General features: G+C 42.6%; 1 protein-coding gene across 2 annotated transcripts in view; it reads left to right on the top strand.

Moving 5' to 3' along the window:
- The window catches only part of ano2b (anoctamin 2b), a 169034-nt gene that overhangs the window by 84822 nt on the left and 61456 nt on the right, over positions 1-22756 (top strand). For both annotated transcript variants that reach the window (XM_061961336.2, XM_061961337.2), the window contains one exon: positions 6151-6234. In XM_061961336.2, coding sequence (XP_061817320.1) covers positions 6151-6234 — 84 coding nt within the window. The remainder of the gene's footprint in view (positions 1-6150; positions 6235-22756) is intronic.

The raw sequence follows: 22756 nt of genomic DNA, 5'->3' as shown, positions 1-22756 counted from the left end.
TTTTAATATTTATAACAACAATATCACTATTACATTTTAATATTTATAACAACATTATCACTATTACATGTTAATATTTATAACAACAATATCACTATTACATGTTAATATTTATAAAAACAATATCACTATTACATTTTAATATTTATAACAACAATATCACTATTACATGTTAATATTTATAACAACAATATCACTATTACATGTTAATATTTATAACAACAATATCACTATTACATGTTAATATTTATAATAACAATATCACTATTACATTTTAATATTTATAACAACAATATCACTATTACATGTTAATATTTATAACAACAATATCACTATTACATGTTAATATTTATAATAACAATATCACTATTACATGTTAATATTTATAATAACAATATCACTATTACATGTTAATATTTATAATAACAATATCACTATTACATGTTAATATTTATAATAACAATATCGTTAATACTTGTTAATATTTATAATAACAATATCACTAATGCTTGTTAATATTTATAATAACAATATCACTATTACATATTAATATTCCATCCATCCATCTTCTTCCGCTTATCCGAGGTCGGGTCGCGGGGGCAGCAGCCTAAGCAGGGAAGCCAAGACTTCCCTCTCCCCAGCCACTTCGTCCAGCTCCTCCCGGGGGACCCCGAGGCGTTCCCAGGCCATCCGGGAGACATAGTCTTCCCAGCGTGTCCTGGGTCTTCCCCGCGGCCTCCCACCGGTCGGACGTGCCCTAAACACCTCCCTAGGGAGGCGTTCGGGTGGCATCCTGACCAGATGCCCGAACCACCTCATCTGGCTCCTCTCGATGTGGAGGAGCAGCGGCTTTACTTTGAGCTCCCCCCGGATGGCAGAGCTTCTCACCCTATCTTTAAGGGAGAGACCCGCCACCCGGCGGAGGAAACTCATTCCGGCCGCTTGTACCCGTGATCTTGTCCTTTCGGTCATAACCCAAAGCTCATGACCATAGGTGAGGATGGGAACGTAGATCGACCGGTAAATTGAGAGCTTTGCCTTCCGGCTCAGCTCCTTCTTCACCACAACGGATCGATACAGCGTCCGCATTACTGAAGACGCCGCACCGATCCGCCTGTCGATCTCACGATCCACTCTTCCCTCACTCGTGAACAAGACTCCGAGGTACTTGAACTCCTCCACTTGGGGCAAGATCTCCTCCCCAACCCAGAGATGGCACTCCACCCTTTTCCGGGCGAGAACCATGGACTCGGACTTGGAGGTGCTGATTCTCATCCCAGTCGCTTCACATTCGGCTGCGAACCGATCCAGTGAGAGCTGAAGATCCTGGCCAGATGAAGCCATCAGGACCACATCATCTGCAAAAAGCAGAGACCTAATCCTGCAGCCACCAAACCAGATCCCCTCAACGCCTTGACTGCGCCTAGAAATTCTGTCCATAAAAGTTATGAACAGAATCGGTGACAAAGGGCAGCCTTGGCGGAGTCCAACCCTCACTGGAAACGTGTCCGACTTACTGCCGCAATGCGGACCAAGCTCTGGCACTGAGCATACAGGGAGCGGACTGCCACAATCAGACAGTCCGATACCCCACACTCTCTGAGCACTCCCCACAGGACTTCCCGAGGGATACGGTCGAATGCCTTCTCCAAGTCCACAAAACACATGTAGACTGGTTGGGCAAACTCCCATGCACCCTCAAGGACCCTGCCGAGAGTATAGAGCTGGTCCACAGTTCCACGACCAGGACGAAAACCACACTGTTCCTCCTGAATCCGAGGTTCGACTATCCGGCGTAGCCTCCTCTCCAGTACACCTGAATAGACCTTACCGGGAAGGCTGAGGAGTGTGATCCCATGATAGTTAGAGCACACCCTCCGGTTCCCCTTCTTAAAGAGAGGAACCACCACCCCGGTCTGCCAATCCAGAGGTACCGCCCCCGATGTCCACGCGATGCTGCAGAGTCTTGTCAACCAAGACAGCCCCACAGCATCCAGAGCCTTAAGGAACTCTGGGCGGATCTCATCTACCTCTGGGGCCTTGCCACCGAGGAGCTTTTTAACTACCTCAGCAACCTCAGCCCCAGAAATAGGAGAGCCCACCACAGACTCCCCAGGCACTGCTTCCTCATAGGAAGACGTGTTGGTGGGATTGAGGAGGTCTTCGAAGTATTCCCTCCACCGATCCACAATATCCGCAGTCGAGGTCAGCAGAACACCATCCTCGCCATACACGGTGTTGATAGTGCACTGCTTTCCCTTCCTGAGGCGGCGGGTGGTGGTCCAGAATTGCTTCGAAGCCGTCCGGAAGTCGTTTTCCATGGCTTCCCCGAACTCCTCCCATGTCCGAGTTTTTGCCTCTGCGACCGCTGAAGCCGCACACCGCTTGGCCTGTCGGTACCTGTCCGCTGCCTCAGGAGTCCTATGAGCCAAAAGAACCCGATAGGACTCCTTCTTCAGCTTGACGGCATCCCTCACCCCCGGTGTCCACCAACGGGTTCTAGGATTACCGCCACGACAAGCACCAACTACCTTGCGGCCACAGCTCCAATCAGCAGCCTCGACAATAGAGGCGCGGAACATGGTCCACTCGGACTCAATGTCCAGCACCTCCCTCGTGACATGTTCAAAGTTCTTCCGGAGGTGGGAATTGAAACTCTCTCTGACAGGAGACTCTGCCAGACGTTCCCAGCAAACCCTCACAATGCGTTTGGGCCTGCCAGGTCTGTCCGGCATCCTCCCCCACCATCGCAGCCAACTCACCACCAGGTGGTGATCGGTAGAAAGCTCTGCCCCTCTCTTCACCCGAGTGTCCAAAACATGAGGCCGCAAATCCGATGACACAACTACAAAGTCGATCATGGAACTGCGGCCTAGGGTGTCCTGGTGCCAAGTGCACATATGGACACCCTTATGTTTGAACATGGTGTTCGTTATGGACAATCTGTGACGGGCACAAAAGTCCAATAACAAAACACCACTCGGGTTCAGATCCGGGCAGCCATTCTTACCAATCACGCCTCTCCAGGTTTCACTGTCGTTGCCAACATGAGCATTGAAGTCCCCCAGTAGCACGAGGGAATCACCCGGGGGAGCACTCTCAAGTACTCCCTCGAGTGAATCCAAAAAGGGTGGGTACTCTGAGCTGCGGCTTGGCGCGTAAGCGCAAACCACAGTCAGGACCCGTCCCCCCACCCGAAGGCGGAGGGAAGCTACCCTCTCGTCCACCGGGTTGAACTCCAACGTACAGGCTCTGAGCCGGGGGGAAACAAGAATTGCCACCCCAGCCCGTCGCCTCTCACTGCCGGCAACGCCAGAGTGGAAGAGAGTCCAGCCCCTCTCGAGAGAACTGGTTCCAGAGCCCTTGCTGTGCGTCGAAGTGAGTCCGACTATATCTAGCCGGAACTTCTCCACTTAGCGCACTAGCTCAGGCTCCTTCCCCCCCAGCGAGGTGACGTTCCACGTCCCAAGAGCTAGCTTCTGTAGCCGAGGATCGGACCGCCAAGTGCCCTGCCTTCGGCTGTCGCCCAGCTCACACTGCACCCGACCTCTATGACCCCTGCTATGGGTGGTGAGCCCATTGGAGGGGGGACCCACGTTGCCTCTTCGGGCTGTGCCCGGCCGGGCCCCATGGGGACAGGCCCGGCCACCAGGCGCTCGCCATCGTGCCCCACCTCCGGGCCTGGCTCCAGAGGGGGGCCCCGGTGACCCGCGTCCGGGCGAGGGAAATCTGGGTCCTTGTTTTTTATTTTTCATGGAGGTCTTCGAGCTGCTCTTTGTCTGATCCCTCACCTAGGACCAGTTTGTCTTGTTATTATTAATATTATATATAATATATTATTAATATTCAATTCACCAAATGTAAATGGAGTATTGTTGGCGCTTCTTCAATGGTTATTTATCGGAGTTTATGGGCGGAAAAAGTGGCGCTTTTATTTACGTTTATTTATGACTTAGAATGCTTTTTTTTTTATCCATTTGTCGTCATGTCTCTCATAATGACTGTGCAGTTCCTCTTAGGGGGGCGGCGTACAGGGGTCTTCTTTATGGGGTCCCATCATTTGGTGCCAAGTCCCTGGATCCCATTCAAGCTATTTATTCAAATTGCATGAAATGTGATTTTTGCTCCATGCTTGCAATCAAAGGAGGTAAATCTTTGACACGGTATGGTCTCACCAGAATGCACATCATGTTTTCTAATGCAGTCTTTTTCAACCACAAGTGAGATTATGTAATTTCACCTATTTGGGTTAAAAATATCTTTTGCAAAGCAGTAATTATAGTGTGCAAATGATGTGATGTTGTTGAGTGTCAGTGCTGTCTGGAGCTCAGCAGAGTAACAATGTAATATTCCATATCAGTAGGTGGCAGCAGGTAGCTAATTGCTTTGTAGATGTGGGAAACAGCGGGAGGCAGTGTGCAGGTAAAAAGGTGTCTAATGCTTAAACCAAAAATAAACAAAAGGTGAGTGCCCCTAAGAAAAGGCATTGAAGCTTAGGGAAGGCTATGCAGAACCAAACTAAAACTGAACTGGCTACAAAGTAAACAAAAACAGAATGCTGGACGACAGCAAAGACTTACTGTGGAGCAAAGACAATGTACATCCGAACATGACATGACAATCAACAATGTCCCCACAAAGAAGGATAAAAACAACTGAAATGTTCTTGATTGCTAAAACAAAGTAGATGCGGGAAATATCGCTCAAAGGAAGACATGAAATTGCTACAGCAAAATACCCAAAAAAGACAAAAAGCCACCAAAATAGGAGCGCAAGACAAGAAGTAAAACACTATACACAGGAAAACAGCAAAAAAGTCAGGGTGTGATGTGACAGGTGGTGACAGTACACCTACTTTGAGACAAGAGCTATAGTGATGCATGCTTGCTTATGCTTTAAAGTCATATCCAATAACGACTTTTTATTGTCTACTAGGGGTGTAACGGTAAGTGTATTTGTATTGAACCGTTTCGGTACGGGGGTTCCGGTTCGGTGCGGAGGTGTACCGAATGAGTTTCCACATGAACATATTAAGTAGCGTAACGCACGTTGTGTAAACAATGCACACCGAGGCACAACACACTGCATGCTAGCAGCTAACGGGCTAGGATAGACTGACCATACGTCCTCTTTTCACCGGACATGTCCTCTTTTGCGGAGCTGTCAGGGCGGAGTTTCTTAAATGCCTCAAATATCCGACATTTTGAGTTAGGGTTGCGTGTATTTTCAATGTACGTTCAGGGTTAAGAAGGGGTTAAAAACAAAACAAACAGCAGCATTGGTGAGGGAGGGGCAGAGACAGAGAGAGAGAGAGAGAGAGTTATGATAAACGCGCATGCGTCGCCAGGCTCTGCTTTTTATCCATAGATTTATCACATTTAATTTTTTATTATCTATAGCAGGGGTGTCAAAAGTGTGCCCCGGAGGCCATTTGCGGCCCACAGCTAATGTTTTAAAGGCCCACGGCACATTCTAAAAATACTATTCAAATAAACAAAAACAAAACAAAAGTGAAATAAAAAAGCTTAAAGGTTAAATGTAATTTAGAAAAAGTTGCAATGTTGACTAATAAAACAAAGCTGTTTTTTTTTTCTTTCAAACTGTCATTGCTCAAAACATAATATTGAATCAAAATCAGTGTTATTATGAATTATTGACCTATCCAAGGTTCCCATTACTTCACATCAAATTATTTTTGGTGGAAGATTTTGCAAATTTGGTAAATAAATAACCCAAAAATGTATATGTTGTTGTTTTGTTACTGTACCAAAAATGAACCGAACCGTGACCTCTAAACTGAGGTACGTACCGAACCGAAATTTTTGTGTACCGTTACACCCCTATTGTCTTCTGAGTTTTGTTTTTTAATATTTTCTGCTGGTGGTGTGCCTCCTCATGTTTTCAATGCAAAAAATGTGCCTTGGCTGAAAAAAGGTTGCAAAACTCTGATCTAGTGGTGGCGTTTGCTACTATTGTACTTCATCGTGAATGACAGACATGACTTGCATGCAGCAGACATTGCCATCATGTTCATAACAACAGGGAGTGAGCTAGATTGTCTCAGTCAAGTGGGTGGCTCTCCTGTCGGCCCACTTCCTGTACGCAGTACAAGAGCCCACATGACATGTAAGGTGTCCTTGTGCCCTGCAGCCCGTGAAGCAGGAGGATGGCACAGTGACAGAGAAGGACAGATGGAGGAGACAACTTCTTTCAGCCGTGGCGGCAGGAAGACCGGTAACTTCTTCTTCTTCCTCCTTTAACTTCCTTTCTCCTGCATCTGTTCTTCTCTTCCTGTTCCATCTTCTGGCTGCTGCCTTTCAGGTATTTACTTCCATCATCTTCTCCCAGTATCAAAAACACCAGTCTGGCCTTTTCACTCCAGATCCAGCCATTATCTGGCACTTTCACCAATATTGGAATCAACTTTTTTTCTTCTTCTTCCTATACCGTATTTTCCGGACTATAGAGTGCACCGGTATATAAGCCGCACCTACTAACTCTTACAAAAATATTATCTCCAAATATAAATAGCAGATATATACGATGTGAAATGAGTTATTTACACAGAAATATTCTGTAAATGTTTATTTACATACCTTCATTGTTTCCAAACAGTGTCTGTAACACGGCAGTAAAACGACTGATCAAACAAAACAGAAGTCATGGTCATAGACCCACTAGCTGCGCAAGCTAGCTCTCCAATCAGCCAAACAGACTAGAGATTCGCGGATAGGCAATTATTTCATCCGCAACCGCATCAGAAAGTCGTCAACCATCCGCCATCCACCCGAGCTAACATTTGATCAGAACCGCACCCGCCCGCACCCGCCCGCACCCGCCCGTTGTTATATATCTAATATAGACGATGCAAGGCATTAGTGAGGTTATAAAGCTTTTGCCTGTTAAAGAAAGGAGACTGATCCAATGCAGCACAGACATTCGCGTGCCACGCTGTCACGACCCAGACGCACACCAGTGCGCAATCATATGGGAGCCGCGCTGAGCGCACCTCCAAGCGCATCTCGCTGCCGGCGACGGCCGGGTATAGGCCCGACGCTCCAGCGCCATCCATTTTCAGGGCTAGTTGATTCGGCAGGTGGGTTGTTACACACTCCTTAGCGGGTTCCAACTTCCATGGCCACCGTCCTGCTGTCTATATCAACCAGGGTGAGCCCCACCCCTTTCGTGAGCGCACTGCGCGCGGAGTGACCCCTGTTACGCGCCCCCGGCAACAGGGGTGGCGGGCAGGTAAGCTGCTTACCTGCTGCGCGTGACGCCGGCCGCGGCGAAGGCGGACGAGGCGGGGTGTCGGTGCGGTGGGCGCGGTGGTGACCCTGGACGTGCGTCGGGCCCTTCTCGCGGATCGCCTCAGCTACGGCTCCCGGTGGGGCCCTCTCGGGGGAAGGGGCCTCGGTCCCGGACCCAGGCGAGGCGTCCCTTCTCCGCTCCGTAAAAGTGTCCATCTCTTCTTTTTTTTTTTTTTCTGTTGTGGCATATGCAGCAGGTGCCTGCTCGTTTTTCGTATGTGGGTAACAACATTTAACTATGTATATATATTTCCGAATTGGTTTAACTGCCACCCGCCTGAATCTATTTAAAATCTAATTTTTTTTTATTTTAACCGCCCGACCCGACCCGCGGATAAAATCTAATTTTTTAAAATTTCATCCGCCCGATCCGCGGATAATCCGCGGACTCCGCGGTTGTGCCCGCAAACCGCGCATCTCTAAAACAGACTCAGTTTCCAAATTAAGCAATGTAGTATCTGTTAGTCTACAAAATAACATGTTCCCCCCCCCCCCCCCCCATTTGGTGGAAGATTACCATATTTTCCAGACTAAAAAGCGCACGGCCCAGGGACACGTACTGAAAGCGCTTAGCGTGCGGGGCCATTTTGACGCTTTTTTACTCTGGGGGAAAAATGATAAAAACATAAATGATATTTTATCGGACTATAGAGCGCCACACCCACAAAATTTTAGAAGAAAAACATATTTTACATATATTAGTCGCATCAAACTATAGGTTGCAGATATATACGTTGTGAAATGAGTTATTTACACAGAAATATTCTGTAAATGTTTATTTACTTATCTTAATTGTTTCCAAACGGTGTCTGTAACATGGCAGTAAAACGGGTGATGAAACAAAACAGAAGTCATGGTCATGGACCCACTAGCTGTGCAAGCTAGCTCTCCAATCAGCTAAACAGACTCAATAACTCCACGCTGACGTTTTGGTGAATTTACGAAACTGAAAAATACAAAAAGAATGCTATTGTAAGTTGATAATACTAACACAGACACTCGTAAACGTGTTTGCATATTAGCTAATGCTAATGATGCTAGCAGATCCAGCGATTATCTGCGCCAATATTTGGCAGTTTGGCGAAAATTGCGATCAACTCTTTTTCTTCTTCTTCCATACCGTATTGTCCGGACTATGGAGCACACCGGTATATAAGTCGCACCTACTAACGTTCAGAAAAATATTATCTCCATATATTAGCCGCACCGGACTATAAGTTGCAGATATATATGATGTGAAATGAGTTATTCACACAGAAATATTTTGTAAATGTTTATTTACATACCTTCATTGTTTCCAACCGGTGTCTGTAATACGGAAGTAAAACGGCTGATCAAACAAAACAGAAGTCATGGTCATGGACCCACTAGCTGCGCAAGCTAGCTCTCCAATCCGCTACACGCTGACGTTTTGGTGAATTTACTGAGGAATTTGTGAAAGTGAAACAATACAAAAATAATGTAAGTTAATAATACTAACACAGACACTCGTAAACGTGTTTGCATATTAGCTAAAGCTAATGATGCGATAGCAGGTGCAAATATGCATGAAAACACTCCTACAGACATCACACATGGAACATTTTAGTAAGTATGAATAGTTTTAGTTATATTGTAAAACTGACAAACGATGCTTGGAGTGATGAATGAAGAATCCACACGAGTAGAAACACTATGGACGTCCAGAAGACGTAACGGCACTTCTACTTCCGGTTCAAAGCTTTACTCGGCAGGAAGCACCTGTAGGCATTCACCCAGCAGCACCTGCCGTGAGCGGACTCGTCCAAAAGGTGGCGCCCTAGCACAAACAATAACACGTTGCATGTGTTTAAAGAAAACTATTAGTCAGCAAAGAAAAATCCATAAATTAGCCGCACCATTTTACAAACCCCGTTTCCGTATGAGTTGGGAAATTGTGTTAGATGTAAATATAAACGGAATACAATGATTTGCAAATCATTTTCAACCCATATTCAGTTGAATATGCTACAAAGACAACATATTTGATGTTCAAACTCATAAACATTTTTTTTTTTGCAAATAATCATTAACTTTAGAATTTGATGGCAGCAACACGTGACAAAGAAGTTGGGAAAGGTGGCAATAAATACTGATAAAGTTGAGGAATGCTCATCAAACACTTATTTGGAACATCCCACAGGTGTGCAGGCTAATTGGGAACAGGTGGGTGCCATGGTTGGGTATAAAAGTAGATTCCATGAAATGCTCAGTCATTCACAAACAAGGATGGGGCGAGGGTCACCACTTTGTCAACAAATGCGTGAGCAAATTGTTGAACAGTTTAAGAAAAACCTTTCTCAACCAGCTATTGCAAGGAATTTAGGGATTTCACCATCTACGGTCTGTAATATCATCAAAGGGTTCAGAGAATCTGGAGAAATCACTGCACGTAAGCAGCTAAGCCCGTGACCTTCCATCCCTCAGGCTGTACTGCATCAACAAGCGACATCAGTGTGTAAAGGATATCACCACATGGGCTCAGGAACACTTCAGAAACCCACTGTCAGTAACTACAGTTGGTCGCTACATCTGTAAGTGCAAGTTAAAACTCTCCTATGCAAGGTGAAAACCGTTTATCAACAACACCCAGAAACTCCGTCGGCTTCGCTTGGCCTGAGCTCATCTAAGATGGACTGATGCAAAGTGGAAAAGTGTTCTGTGGTCTGACGAGTCCACATTTCAAATTGTTTTTGGAAACTGTGGACGTCGTGTCCTCCGGACCAAAGAGGAAAAGAACCATCCGGACTGTTCTAGGGTCAAAGTGTAAAAGTTAAAAAAGTTAAAGTTAAAGTACCAATGATTGTCACACACACACTAGGTGTGGCGAAATTATTCTCTGCATTTGACCCATCACCCTTGATCACCCCCTGGGAGGTGAGGGGAGCAGTGGGCAGCAGCGGTGGCCGCGCCCGGGAATCATTTTTGGTGATTTAAAAAGGCAGCATGTGTGATGGTATGGGGGTGTATTAGTGGCCAAGACATGGGTAACTTACACATCTGTGAAGGCACCATTAATGCTGAAAGGTACATACAGCTTTTGGAGCAACATATGTTGCCATCCAAGCAACGTTACCATGGACGCCCCTGCTTATTTCAGCAAGACAATGCCAAGCCACGTGTTACATCAACGTGCCTTCATAGTAAAAGAGTGCGGGTACTAGACTGGCCTGCCTGTAGTCCAGACCTGTCTCCCATTGAAAATGTGTGGCGCATTATGAAGCCTAAAATAGCACAACGGAGACCCCCGGACTGTTGAACAACTTAAGCTGTACATCAAGCAAGAATGGGAAAGAATTCCACCTGAGAAGCTTCAAAAATGTGTCGTCTCAGTTCCCAAACGTTTACTGAGTGTTGTTAAAAGGAAAGGCCATGTAACACAGTGGTGAACATGCCCTTTCCCAACTACTTTGGCACGTGTTGCAGCCATGAAATTCTAAATAAATTATTATTTGCAAAAAAAAATAAGTTTATGGATTTGAACATCAAATATGTTGTCTTTGTAGCATATTCAATTGAATATGGGTTGAAAAGGATTTGCAAATCATTGTATTCCGTTTATATTTACATCTAACACAATTTCCCAACTCATATGGAAACGGGGTTTGTATAAGCCGCAGTGTAGGAAACAAAGTAGCGGGTTATAGTGCAAAATGTACGGTACACCAGAACTAAATCAGCAGAGACAATATATACTCATAAAACACCAGTATTTCATTTTTATTTCATTTTTATTTCATTTTAGACGGGAATTGCAGTTTTTGTCTTTCTTTCCTGGAGTACTACTCTTGTTTTGTGGGTTTTCATGTTCCGTCATTCAATCAAATAACACCACAGAGATGGACGCACATGAAGATGGCAGAAAAAATACAAATCCAGACTTTGTGTAAATATTTTGACAAATATAAGATTATTAAATAAGTAAAGAAGGTGAGGCAGCAGCTCACACATTCTCATACTTTCTGGAACATCCAGGAAGAAATTATGTCAGCCATCTTGAAAAATGTCTCAACTATAATCTACGCGAAGGAGCCCAGAATAGTTCTTATTGAAATGTTGACAATATTTAGAAATCATATATTTCATAACAAGCAATCATTGATGTCAATTGTGTTTCAAATTGAGCACAGGAAGTGAAAATGTGTTATTCATTGCTACAAAGTGATAAAGAGGTAGTGTTAAATAAGCGTTGCTTCCTCCTACTTAGGGGTGTAACGGTACACAAACATTTGGGTTCGGTACGTACCTCGGTTTAGAGGTCACGGTTCGGTTCATTTTCGGTACAGTTAGAAAACAACAAAATAAAAATGTTTTGGTTATTTATTTACCAAATTTGTAAACAATGGCTTTATCCTTTTAACATTGGGAATACTATAATAATTCTGCCCACGTTAATCAACATTAAACTGCCTCAAGTTGTTGCTCAGATTAAATAAAATGACAACACTTTTCTTCTACACATAAAAAGTGCAACATTAAACACTTTCAAGTCAACTCATGCTTAATTTATTACAGCATTTGGGAAGCCTGTAGTTGATTTTTATTATGTAAATGTTATATTTGTATCAACATGTGATAGCAGGGACCCTGCCATTCAAAACTAGGCTGCTCCATTACTAATGATTAATGTAACTATAGCTGAAAAAAAAGTACAATAGCAATAGGAGAGACTATTCATCCCTGAACACCATGGAGTTCATGTAGGCTTTATGATGCACTTACATTATTATATCAACTATAATAAATGATGATAAATGGGTTGTACTTGTATAGCGCTTTTCTACCTTCAAGGTACTCAAAGCGCTTTGACACTACTTCCACATTTACCCATTCACACACACATTCACACACTGATGGAGGGAGCTGCCATGCAAGGCGCTAACCAGCACCCATCAGGAGCAAGGGTGAAGTGTCTTGCTCAAGACACAACGGACATGACGAGGTTGGTACTAGGTGGGGATTGAACCAGGGACCCTCGGGTTGCGCACGGCTACTCTCCCACTGCGCCACGCCGTCCCTATCAGAGACAGAAACTCTTCATTTAACATAATGTCCTTTTTTGCTGCTTCAACACAGCTCAATCAACACAGAAAAAGGTCAAGTGAAATAACAGACAGACAGGGCTTTGCTGTCCGTAACACACACACCGCAAAATGAGCTAACGTTACGCTAAAAGCGAATTAGCCTTCACCTCAAGCCAGGACTGCGAGCGAGCTGAGCTGCAGTTTATATTTCTAGAAGGTCAACGGGCTCATAGTGATGTTACTAGTAGTTGACTGGGAGGTGTTTATTATCATTTGGAGAGAGTCCGCTGCCTGATGATTACCTGCAAAACGCTAAGCACTGACTACATGCGCTCTGAATACCCACTGCTGATTGGCTGTTACCGCTCTGTGTGTAACCAATCAGATGGTTGTGTGGGTGGGACAATGCTGGGTGCTGTGTAGAGGACTGACAGAGACAGGCAGAAGGAAGCGGAGGCGGCTACTTAATATTTTCGTGTGGAAACTCATTCGGTACACCTCCAAACCGAAGTGAAACCCCCGTACCGAAACGGTTCAATACAAATCCACGTACCGTTACACCCCTACTCCTACTCCTTTTCGGACATGTTGTAAAGAGAAATGAAAACATGTCAATTAAAAATAATAAAATGGTATAAAATTGAGAAGATGGCGAGTTATTGTGATGGAGAGAAATGTCATATTTTGACTCATTTTCCCAGGAGATGTTCCATATTTTAGATGTTGATGTTCCTCTTAGACCAGGGGTCGGCAACCCGCGGCTCTGGTGCATGCGGCTCTTTAGCGCCGCCCTAGTGGCTCTCTGGAGCTTTTTCAAAAATGTATGACAAATGGAAAAAGATGAGGGGAAAAAATACATTTTTTCTGTTTTAATATGGTTTCACAAACCTCCCTAATTGTTATAAAGCACACTGTTTATATTAAACATGCTTCTCTGATTCGAGTATTTGGCAAGCGCCGTTTTGTCCTACTAATTTTTGGCGGTCCTTGAACTCACCGTAGTGTATAACTTTCTCCAACTTTCTAGGTCTAGGACGTGTTTTATGCCACTTCTTTTTCTGTCTCATTTTGTCCACCAAACTTTTACCGTTGTGCGTGAATGCACAAAGGTGAGTTTTGTTGATGTTATTGATTGTGTGGAGTGCTAATCAGACATGTTTGGTCACTGCATGACTGCAAGCTAATCGATGCTAACATGCTATTTAGGCTAGCAATATTATGCATCATTATGCCTCATTTGTAGGTATATTTGAGCTCATTTAGTTTCCTTTAAGTCCTCTTAATTCAATGTATATCTCATGACACACTATCATGTAATATGGCTTTTAATTTTTTGCGGCTCCAGACAGATTTGTTTTTGTATTTTTGGTCCAATATGGCTCTTTCAACATTTTGGGTTGCCGACCTTTGTCTTAGACACACGTAATAAACATCAAACATGATGTCACTACTGGTCCCACCTAACAAATAATGTTCAAAAAACAACTTCAAGCTTTGTTTACTTACATATAATATTCATGTTTAAATAACTTTTACTGCAAATGAATATGACCTCCAAATACCGGTTATCGGCCACCTTGACGTCTAATAATCGGTATCTGTATCGCTGGATCTCTCCTAATGACTCCCTGAAGTATTGTGTTTCACCCCTGCTAAAGATAACCATGTCTTCAAGGTCTGTGCACTAATAATACAAGCCAAGATGACCCACTTCTGTCAGCTTTCATCCCAGATGTTTTGGACTTTATTCCAAGTGACCAGCAGGGTCTGGAACATTATTCCGCCTTTAGAATCCCTCTTGTCGACATTCACACGTGTGGCCAAACCTTCTTTTGTTCCACATGAATATGGTATTTTTACACTTCATAATAACTCATCTACTCCATTTTATACATTTTCATACCGTTTTTTACATTTAATACATCGTAAGGTTTCTGTCAGGTTCAAACACTGATGACATCTATTAAACAAGACAAGAGGCAAAGAATTAAACAGACACAGAATTCAATTTGGACTCAATATATTGAGGAGAGTCGCCCGGACATTGTATCCTTCTACAATCTCCAGCACGCTCTGCCACAAGATTGCACTCCTTCTTTATTTGACTTTCTCCGGCCACCTGACCACCGCTTCCACTTCCAGAGGGAAGTGGGTCGTAAACAGCGTTGCCTTTGGTTACAGAATAGTTCAAAAGTAGAGGTCGTAAAATAATTCCAGAACAGTTCCGTAAAATAGTTCAAAGAGAGTCCGTAAAATACTTCAAAAAGAGTTCGTCTGGAAATTGGGCAGATCCTGCCATCTGTCCCTTACTATTGGTAGGCCTCAAAGACAGCCCCTGTCCTTTTGCCTGGAACTTATTTCAACACAAAGTTTGTTGTGATAACTTACAAACAATTATTCTAACAGTTTCTGAAATGTTGTCAACATTTCAATAAAAACAATTCTGGGCTCCTTCACGTAGATTATAGTTGAGACGTTTTTCAAGATGGCTGACATCATTCCTTCCTGGATGTTACAGAAAGTATGAGAATGTGTGAGCTGCTGCCTCGCCTTCTTTACTTAATTTAATAATCACATATTTGTCAAGATATTTACACAAAGTTTGCATTTTTGGCAGAGATCAATTTTTTGTGTCCATCTCTGTCACATTGTTGTTTGGTTAAATCACGGAAAATAAAAGTCCTTTAATGAGCCCACACTCCGAGTGTTGCCAAAATACACAAAACGGGACAGAGTAGACACCAGGAAAGAATGACAAAAACTGGATTCCTTGGCAAAATGTGGAAGTTTTGACAGGTACGCAGACGAGACCAGCACTGCAAGGAGAGAAAAGGGGCGTGGCCACGTGAGCAGAAAATACTTCTTACAAGGACTTAAATAAATGCCCTGTCAGATATCAACACTTATTTGGGGAGAATTATTGACAACTGCCGTTGTAAGTTAATAATAGTAACACAGACATATTAGCTCATGCTAACAATGCTAGCTTGATTACATTACGATAGCATGTACAAATATGCATGAAAACACTCCTACAGACATCACACATGGGACGCTTTAGTAAGTAAGAATTGTTTTAGTTATATTGTAAAACTTACAAACGTTGATTAAAGTGATGAATGAAGAATCCATACGAGTAGAACGTTATGGGCGGCTGGAAAATGGAATGGCACTTCTACTTCCGGTTGAAAGCACTAAATGGAAGGACACTGCAGCACCTGCAAGGAGCCAACTGAAATAAAAATTAGCCACACCGTTTAAAGTTGAGTAAAAATGTAGCAGGTTATAGTCTGGAATTGACGGTATCTCTTTAAAACGTATTATTGGATGCAGCGCTGTTGACCCGTCTCCGCTCGAGATGGTCTCCTGCTGGACCCACTATGGACTGGACTCTTACTATTATGTTGGATCCACTATGGACTGGACTCTCACACTATTATGTTAGATCCACTATGGACTGGGCTCTCACTATTATGTTAGATCCACTATGGACTGGACTCTCACTATTATGTTAGATCCACTATGGACTGGACTCTCACACTATTATGTTAGATCCACTATGAACTGGACTATCACACTATTATGTTAGATCCACTATGGACTGGACTCTCTCACTATTATGTTAGATCCACTATGGACTGGACTTTCACAATTTTATGTTAGATCCACTATGGACTGGACTCTCACACTATTATGTTAGATCCACTATGGACTGGACTCTCACACTAATATGTTAGATCCACTATGGACTGGACTCTTACACTATTATGTTAGATCCACTATGGACTGGACTTTCACAATTTTATGTTAGATCCACTATGGACTGGACTCTCACACTATTATGTTAGATCCACTATGGACTGGAATGTCACTATTATGTTAGATCCACTATGGACTGGACTCTCACACTATTATGTTAGATCCACTATGGACTGGACTCTCACTATTATGTTAGATCCACTATGGACTGGAATCTCACTATTATGTTAGATCCACTATGGACTGGACTCCCACACTAATATGTTAGATCCACTATGGACTGGTCTCTCACACTATTATGTTAGATCCACTATGGACTGGACTCTCACTATTATGTTAGATCCACTATGGACTGGGCTCTCACTATTATGTTAGATCCACTATGGACTGGACTCTCACTATTATGTTAGATCCACTATGGACTGGACTCTCACACTATTATGTTAGATCCACTATGAACTGGACTATCACACTATTATGTTAGATCCACTATGGACTGGACTTTCACAATTTTATGTTAGATCCACTATGGACTGGACTCTCACACTATTATGTTAGATCCACTATGGACTGGACTCTCACACTAATATGTTAGATCCACTATGGACTGGACTCTTACACTATTATGTTAGATCCACTATGGACTGGACTCTCACTGTTATGTTAGATCCACTATGGACTGGAATGTCACTATTATGTTAGATCCACTATGGACTGGACTCTCACACTATTATGTTAGATCCACTATGGACTGGACTCTCACTATTATGTTAGATCCACTATGGACTGGACTCTCACTATTATGTTAGATCCACTATGGACTGGAATCTCACTATTATGTTAGATCCACTATGGACTGGACTCTCACACTAATATGTTAGATCCACTATGGACTGGTCTCTCACACTATTATGTTAGATCCACTATGGACTGGAATCTCACTATTATGTTAGATCCACTATGGACTGGACTCTTACACTAATATGTTAGATCCACTATGGACTGGACTCTCACTATTATGTTAGATCCACTATGGACTGGACTCTCACTATTATGTTAGATCCACTATGGACTGGACTCTCACACTATTATGTTAGATCCACTATGGACTGGACTCTCACTATTATGTTAGATCCACTATGGACTGGAATCTCACTATTATGTTAGATCCACTATGGACTGGACTCTCACTATTATGTTAGATCCACTATGGACTGGGCTCTCACTATTATGTTAGATCCACTATGGACTGGACTCTCACTATTATGTTAGATCCACTATGGACTGGACTCTCACACTATTATGTTAGATCCACTATGGACTGGACTCTCACTATTATGTTAGATCCACTATGGACTGGGCTCTCACTATTATGTTAGATCCACTATGGACTGGACTCTCACTATTATGTTAGATCCACTATGGACTGGACTCTCACTATTATGTTAGATCCACTATGGACTGGACTCTCACACTATTATGTTAGATCCACTATGGACTGGGCTCTCACTATTATGTTAGATCCACTATGGACTGGACTCTCACTATTATGTTAGATCCACTATGGACTGGACTCTCACACTATTATGTTAGATCCACTATGGACTGGACTCTCACTATTATGTTAGATCCACTATGAACTGGGCTCTCACTATTATGTTAGATCCACTATGGACTGGACTCTCACTATTATGTTAGATCCACTATGGACTGGACTCTCACACTATTATGTTAGATCCACTATGGACTGGACTCTCACTATTATGTTAGATCCACTATGGACTGGACTCTCACTATTATGTTAGATCCACTATGGACTGGGCTCTCACTATTATGTTAGATCCACTATGGACTGGAGATCCACTATGGACTGGACTCTCACTATTATGTTAGATCCACTATGGACTGGACTCTTACTATTATGTTGGATCCACTATGGACTGGACTCTCACACTATTATGTTAGATCCACTATGGACTGGGCTCTCACTATTATGTTAGATCCACTATGGACTGGACTCTCACTATTATGTTAGATCCACTATGGACTGGACTCTCACACTATTATGTTAGATCCACTATGAACTGGACTATCACACTATTATGTTAGATCCACTATGGACTGGACTCTCTCACTATTATGTTAGATCCACTATGGACTGGACTTTCACAATTTTATGTTAGATCCACTATGGACTGGACTCTCACACTATTATGTTAGATCCACTATGGACTGGACTCTCACACTAATATGTTAGATCCACTATGGACTGGACTCTTACACTATTATGTTAGATCCACTATGGACTGGACTTTCACAATTTTATGTTAGATCCACTATGGACTGGACTCTCACACTATTATGTTAGATCCACTATGGACTGGAATGTCACTATTATGTTAGATCCACTATGGACTGGACTCTCACACTATTATGTTAGATCCACTATGGACTGGACTCTCACTATTATGTTAGATCCACTATGGACTGGAATCTCACTATTATGTTAGATCCACTATGGACTGGACTCCCACACTAATATGTTAGATCCACTATGGACTGGTCTCTCACACTATTATGTTAGATCCACTATGGACTGGACTCTCACTATTATGTTAGATCCACTATGGACTGGGCTCTCACTATTATGTTAGATCCACTATGGACTGGACTCTCACTATTATGTTAGATCCACTATGGACTGGACTCTCACACTATTATGTTAGATCCACTATGAACTGGACTATCACACTATTATGTTAGATCCACTATGGACTGGACTTTCACAATTTTATGTTAGATCCACTATGGACTGGACTCTCACACTATTATGTTAGATCCACTATGGACTGGACTCTCACACTAATATGTTAGATCCACTATGGACTGGACTCTTACACTATTATGTTAGATCCACTATGGACTGGACTCTCACTGTTATGTTAGATCCACTATGGACTGGAATGTCACTATTATGTTAGATCCACTATGGACTGGACTCTCACACTATTATGTTAGATCCACTATGGACTGGACTCTCACTATTATGTTAGATCCACTATGGACTGGACTCTCACTATTATGTTAGATCCACTATGGACTGGAATCTCACTATTATGTTAGATCCACTATGGACTGGACTCTCACACTAATATGTTAGATCCACTATGGACTGGTCTCTCACACTATTATGTTAGATCCACTATGGACTGGAATCTCACTATTATGTTAGATCCACTATGGACTGGACTCTTACACTAATATGTTAGATCCACTATGGACTGGACTCTCACTATTATGTTAGATCCACTATGGACTGGACTCTCACTATTATGTTAGATCCACTATGGACTGGACTCTCACACTATTATGTTAGATCCACTATGGACTGGACTCTCACTATTATGTTAGATCCACTATGGACTGGAATCTCACTATTATGTTAGATCCACTATGGACTGGACTCTCACTATTATGTTAGATCCACTATGGACTGGGCTCTCACTATTATGTTAGATCCACTATGGACTGGACTCTCACTATTATGTTAGATCCACTATGGACTGGACTCTCACACTATTATGTTAGATCCACTATGGACTGGACTCTCACTATTATGTTAGATCCACTATGGACTGGGCTCTCACTATTATGTTAGATCCACTATGGACTGGACTCTCACTATTATGTTAGATCCACTATGGACTGGACTCTCACTATTATGTTAGATCCACTATGGACTGGACTCTCACACTATTATGTTAGATCCACTATGGACTGGGCTCTCACTATTATGTTAGATCCACTATGGACTGGACTCTCACTATTATGTTAGATCCACTATGGACTGGACTCTCACACTATTATGTTAGATCCACTATGGACTGGACTCTCACTATTATGTTAGATCCACTATGAACTGGGCTCTCACTATTATGTTAGATCCACTATGGACTGGACTCTCACTATTATGTTAGATCCACTATGGACTGGACTCTCACACTATTATGTTAGATCCACTATGGACTGGACTCTCACTATTATGTTAGATCCACTATGGACTGGACTCTCACTATTATGTTAGATCCACTATGGACTGGGCTCTCACTATTATGTTAGATCCACTATGGACTGGAGATCCACTATGGACTGGACTCTCACTATTATGTTAGATCCACTATGGACTGGACTCTCACTATTATGTTAGATCCACTATGGACTGGACTCTCACACTATTATGTTAGATCCACTATGGACTGGACTCTCACTATTATGTTAGATCCACTATGGACTGGTCTCTCACACTATTATGTTAGATCCACTATGGACTGGACTCTCACTATTATGTTAGATCCACTATGGACTGGACTCTCACACTATTATGTTAGATCCACTATGGACTGGACTCTCACTATTATGTTAGATCCACTATGGACTGGAATCTCACTATTATGTTAGATCCACTATGGACTGGACTCTCACTATTATGTTAGATCCACTATGGACTGGGCTCTCACTATTATGTTAGATCCACTATGGACTGGACTCTCACTATTATGTTAGATCCACTATGGACTGGACTCTCACACTATTATGTTAGATCCACTATGGACTGGACTCTCACTATTATGTTAGATCCACTATGGACTGGGCTCTCACTATTATGTTAGATCCACTATGGACTGGACTCTCACTATTATGTTAGATCCACTATGGACTGGACTCTCACACTATTATGTTAGATCCACTATGAACTGGACTATCACACTATTATGTCAGATCCACTGTGGACTGGACTCTCTCACTATTATGTTAGATCCACTATGGACTGGACTTTCACAATATTATGTTAGATCCACTATGGACTGGACTCTCACACTATTATGTTAGATCCACTATGGACTGGACTCTCACACTATTATGTTAGATCCACTATGAACTGGACTATCACACTATTATGTTAGATCCACTATGGACTGGACTCTCTCACTATTATGTTAGATCCACTATGGACTGGACTTTCACAATATTATGTTAGATCCACTATGGACTGGACTCTCACACTATTATGTTAGATCCACTATGGACTGGACTCTCACACTAATATGTTAGATCCACTATGGACTGGACTCTCACACTATTATGTTAGATCCACTATGGACTGGACTCTCACTGTTATGTTAGATCCACTATGGACTGGAATCTCACTATTATGTTAGATCCACTATGGACTGGACTCTCACACTATTATGTTAGATCCACTATGGACTGGACTCTCACTATTATGTTAGATCCACTATGGACTGGAATCTCACTATTATGTTAGATCCACTATGGACTGGACTCTCACACTATTATGTTAGATCCACTATGGACTGGACTCTCACTATTATGTTAGATCCACTATGGACTGGACTCTCACTATTATGTTAGATCCACTATGGACTGGAATCTCACTATTATGTTAGATCCACTATGGACTGGACTCTCACACTAATATGTTAGATCCACTATGGACTGGTCTCTCACACTATTATGTTAGATCCACTATGGACTGGACTCTCACTATTATGTTAGATCCACTATGGACTGGACTCTCACACTATTATGTTAGATCCACTATGGACTGGACTCTCACTATTATGTTAGATCCACTATGGACTGGAATCTCACTATTATGTTAGATCCACTATGGACTGGACTCTCACACTAATATGTTAGATCCACTATGGACTGGTCTCTCACACTATTATGTTAGATCCACTATGGACTGGACTCTCACTATTATGTTAGATCCACTATGGACTGGACTCTCACACTATTATGTTAGATCCACTATGGACTGGACTCTCACTATTATGTTAGATCCACTATGGACTGGAATCTCACTATTATGTTAGATCCACTATGGACTGGACTCTCACTATTATGTTAGATCCACTATGGACTGGGCTCTCACTATTATGTTAGATCCACTATGGACTGGACTCTCACTATTATGTTAGATCCACTATGGACTGGACTCTCACACTATTATGTTAGATCCACTATGGACTGGACTCTCACTATTATGTTAGATCCACTATGGACTGGGCTCTCACTATTATGTTAGATCCACTATGGACTGGACTCTCACTATTATGTTAGATCCACTATGGACTGGACTCTCACACTATTATGTTAGATCCACTATGAACTGGACTATCACACTATTATGTTAGATCCACTGTGGACTGGACTCTCTCACTATTATGTTAGATCCACTATGGACTGGACTTTCACAATATTATGTTAGATCCACTATGGACTGGACTCTCACACTATTATGTTAGATCCACTATGGACTGGACTCTCACACTATTATGTTAGATCCACTATGAACTGGACTATCACACTATTATGTTAGATCCACTATGGACTGGACTCTCTCACTATTATGTTAGATCCACTATGGACTGGACTTTCACAATATTATGTTAGATCCACTATGGACTGGACTCTCACACTATTATGTTAGATCCACTATGGACTGGACTCTCACACTAATATGTTAGATCCACTATGGACTGGACTCTCACACTATTATGTTAGATCCACTATGGACTGGACTCTCACTGTTATGTTAGATCCACTATGGACTGGAATCTC

This window comes from Nerophis lumbriciformis, linkage group LG05, assembly GCF_033978685.3.
Source record: "Nerophis lumbriciformis linkage group LG05, RoL_Nlum_v2.1, whole genome shotgun sequence".
NCBI classification, from domain to species: domain Eukaryota; kingdom Metazoa; phylum Chordata; class Actinopteri; order Syngnathiformes; family Syngnathidae; genus Nerophis; species Nerophis lumbriciformis.
This window is presented reverse-complemented; position numbering and strand designations above follow the sequence as displayed.